At 34.9% G+C, this 2,737-nt stretch overlaps 1 protein-coding gene across 1 annotated transcript; it reads left to right on the top strand.

Moving 5' to 3' along the window:
- Nucleotides 1-998: 998 nt before the first annotated feature.
- Nucleotides 999-1,551, top strand: LOC147617866 (uncharacterized). The gene is made up of 2 exons (XM_086775520.1): nucleotides 999-1,107; nucleotides 1,247-1,551. The coding sequence occupies exons 1-2, from the start codon at nucleotides 1,011-1,013 to the stop codon at nucleotides 1,549-1,551; spliced, it is 402 nt and encodes a 133-aa protein (XP_086631646.1). The 5' UTR covers nucleotides 999-1,010.
- Nucleotides 1,552-2,737: the final 1,186 nt, after the last annotated feature.

Consider the following 2,737-nt stretch of genomic DNA (forward strand, 5'->3'; position numbering starts at 1 on the left):
TCCCTTGGTTTATTTTACAATAATTTTATAATATATTACTGGTCTTGTCGTAATCTTGCATCCATATTTCACACTGCAATCCATGTAATAAAATAAAAATTCTCATATATAAAAAAAACCCTTTCTTTATTCTCTTTATTTATAAAAATTTAGATAAAATATTTTAAAAAATTGATTTTGATTTTTGTAATCCAGTCAATGTGTATTCTAGAATATATTTAATGTTTACTTATTTTCATTTTAACAAGTCTCGAGCACCTCGTGCTCCCATAAAGAGCATTCCTCAAGAGTTTGAGCAACATTTGAGTCGCGCAAGGGCAGAGCGGAAGAGATTAGAAGAGGCACAAACTTTGGAGACCATTCAAGAGGTAAATATTTTCATTTTTGATGATGTGTCTGCAGAACCAGTTCAATATTTTGTTCATGAAGGCAAAGTAGAGAACATGGAATCGTTTGTGACTGCACAACATTTTACTTTAGCCATTGCTGATGCTCCGTATGGATTTAAGGCACCACACTCAATACACGATGAAGTAAAGTATGGTGTAAGTGCATATAAAAGAGTCATCGACGCTTTCAAAAAGGTCACAACGGCTGAATCATGGGCACTGGTAATTTTTCATGCTCATGATCAAATCTCTGCTCTGCAGAGAAAGCATTCGTTAACAATCAAATGGTCCATCAGCTATGCATATGGTATGTTAAATTTCAAGGATTCTTTTGCAAGTTACAAAAGCTTAAGTTAAAGCCTAACTTTTTCTTTTGTAGGACAAAGCCTAACATCAAAGGCTAACTTTTTCTTTTGTAGGACAAAGCCTAACATCAAAGGCTATAAGCTTGACAGACTTTCTTTTGCTGTCGAGTTTGCTACCATTGGTTTCTGGTCTCCTGCGGGTCCGAACAATAAAGGAAATTTTAATTTTGCTTTGAAACCTAACCGAACAAATATTTTTGATAGACCAGGCGTGTGTCGAAAGCTCAGGGATCTTTCTGGTGATTCAAATGACATCATGAATCCTTATCAAAAACCACAACTTTTGATGATGGATTTAATTGAGCTTCTATCTTTAAAAGGAGAGTGGATCATGGATCTTTTTGCGGGGATAGGTAATCATGCAACCTTAACTTATTACATATTTTATATTGCTCATTTAAGTGAGCTTTACAATGCTGATTCTTTTTTTCTTAGGAACAACCACTATTAGTGCTCTTAAAAAAGGAAGGAATGTTGTTGCTATTGAGCTAGATCCAGTTCAAGTTCGTTTTATTCAACAACGAGTCACTGCAATGAAAGAATTGCCGGACGAGTTTCAAGAGGTTGGAATGAAAAACATGGCAGCAAACCCAAGAGTGGTGGATGCGTCTGGAGAACCTCAGCCTCCCTTTGGACCTGATGATGAAATGCAGTTTGCAGATCTTGAGCCTTATGAAGATCCACATACTGTGGATATTGATATTCCTCTTACGGAGTCAACACCACTCATTGTAGGATGCGAGCAAACTGATGAAGAAGTTAGTCATGAAGAGGAGGAATTTCCTATGCTAGAATAGATTTAGACACTTGTAGTTTCAAACAATTTTTGGTATTTAAATCCTCATTGGGGGTGTTCAAGGATTTCTAGGTTTTGAGAGTGTTTTGAACAACATTTGTTTGTATTCAAAACTAGCATTACAAATCTTTTTGAGGAGCTTGCGTTTTGAGATTGGTTCAAAAAATTGGTCAAATGTTGTCTCTATTGAAGCATTTATAGGAATTGTCTCATAATAAGACTTGTTTTTTTAATCAATGAAGATTAATTTAATCATGACATTGAAGTTGTGCGATAAAAGTAGTTATATTTTGCTTTCTAGTAATGATAGCAATAATTTTGTATTCAAAGTGAAGCTCTTTGTTGTGAGTCTCTAATGCAACTTTTGTGTCATGTTTTTTTGTTTGAAATATTCTAAGATTTTGTAGGGATAGGCTTGTACTTAGACATCAAATAGTGGAAAATTTGGTAAATTTTTAATTTAGCGAATGAATCACTTGCAAGTATGTTTTAAGTTAAGCAAAAAAGTCTCTTTTTAAAGTTCTACTTTATTGGGCACGTCAAAGATTCTTTTGGTGCTAGATTTGGATTGTTTTTAAAGGATTTTTTTGGTCTCTCAAAACTACAACTCACGATCGGTTGTATTTTCAAATGGCTAGGTGTTCTCAATTGTTTCTTGAGTTTAGTTGCTCCTAGAACGGCCATCTTATAAGCTCTTTTCACACTTGGCTAAGCTTCACGTATCAACTCAATCTGATGATCAATAAATCTCATGAGTTGGGGGAATTTCATTCAAATTTCAAGAAATATATTAGCATACTCACTTAACCATTGTATCTAACTCCTTGCCTATAGGATTTAGCTTAACAACATAAATTTCTTGCTTCTTCCTTAGTCCCTTCAATAACTTAAATGCCTTTACAAGGTAGGAGATCTAGTTACTGCAATCCCTTCGGTAGGAGATCTAGTTACTCTAATCCCTTGCACTTGTTCCCGTGAAGATCCATGACAGAAATAGCCCCCTTATGACAATGAATGTCAGCCTAATTTTGCATGAGTTAGTATATCCTAATAATCCCATCCTAGATGCCTAAGGGAAATAATCTAAACTTACACTAGTTAGGTTCCCATCTAACTTAGAACTGCATTACATTTATCTCTCATTACATCCATCTCATTTGGTGCATGAAGAGAACCTTTCCACTTGC

The sequence above is a fragment of the Cibotium barometz genome, chromosome 36 (assembly GCF_041138505.1).
Source record: "Cibotium barometz isolate CiBa-2024 chromosome 36, ASM4113850v1, whole genome shotgun sequence".
In the NCBI taxonomy this organism is placed as follows: domain Eukaryota; kingdom Viridiplantae; phylum Streptophyta; class Polypodiopsida; order Cyatheales; family Cibotiaceae; genus Cibotium; species Cibotium barometz.

Bases quoted from the DNA above. Each gene is read 5' to 3' on its own strand.
- LOC147617866 (XM_086775520.1), top strand. From the start codon at position 1,011: ATGAATCCTTATCAAAAACCACAACTTTTGATGATGGATTTAATTGAG. The intron at 1,108-1,246 runs GTAATCATGCAA...CTATTGAGCTAG, and splicing joins GGATCTTTTTGCGGGGATAG to ATCCAGTTCAAGTTCGTTTT.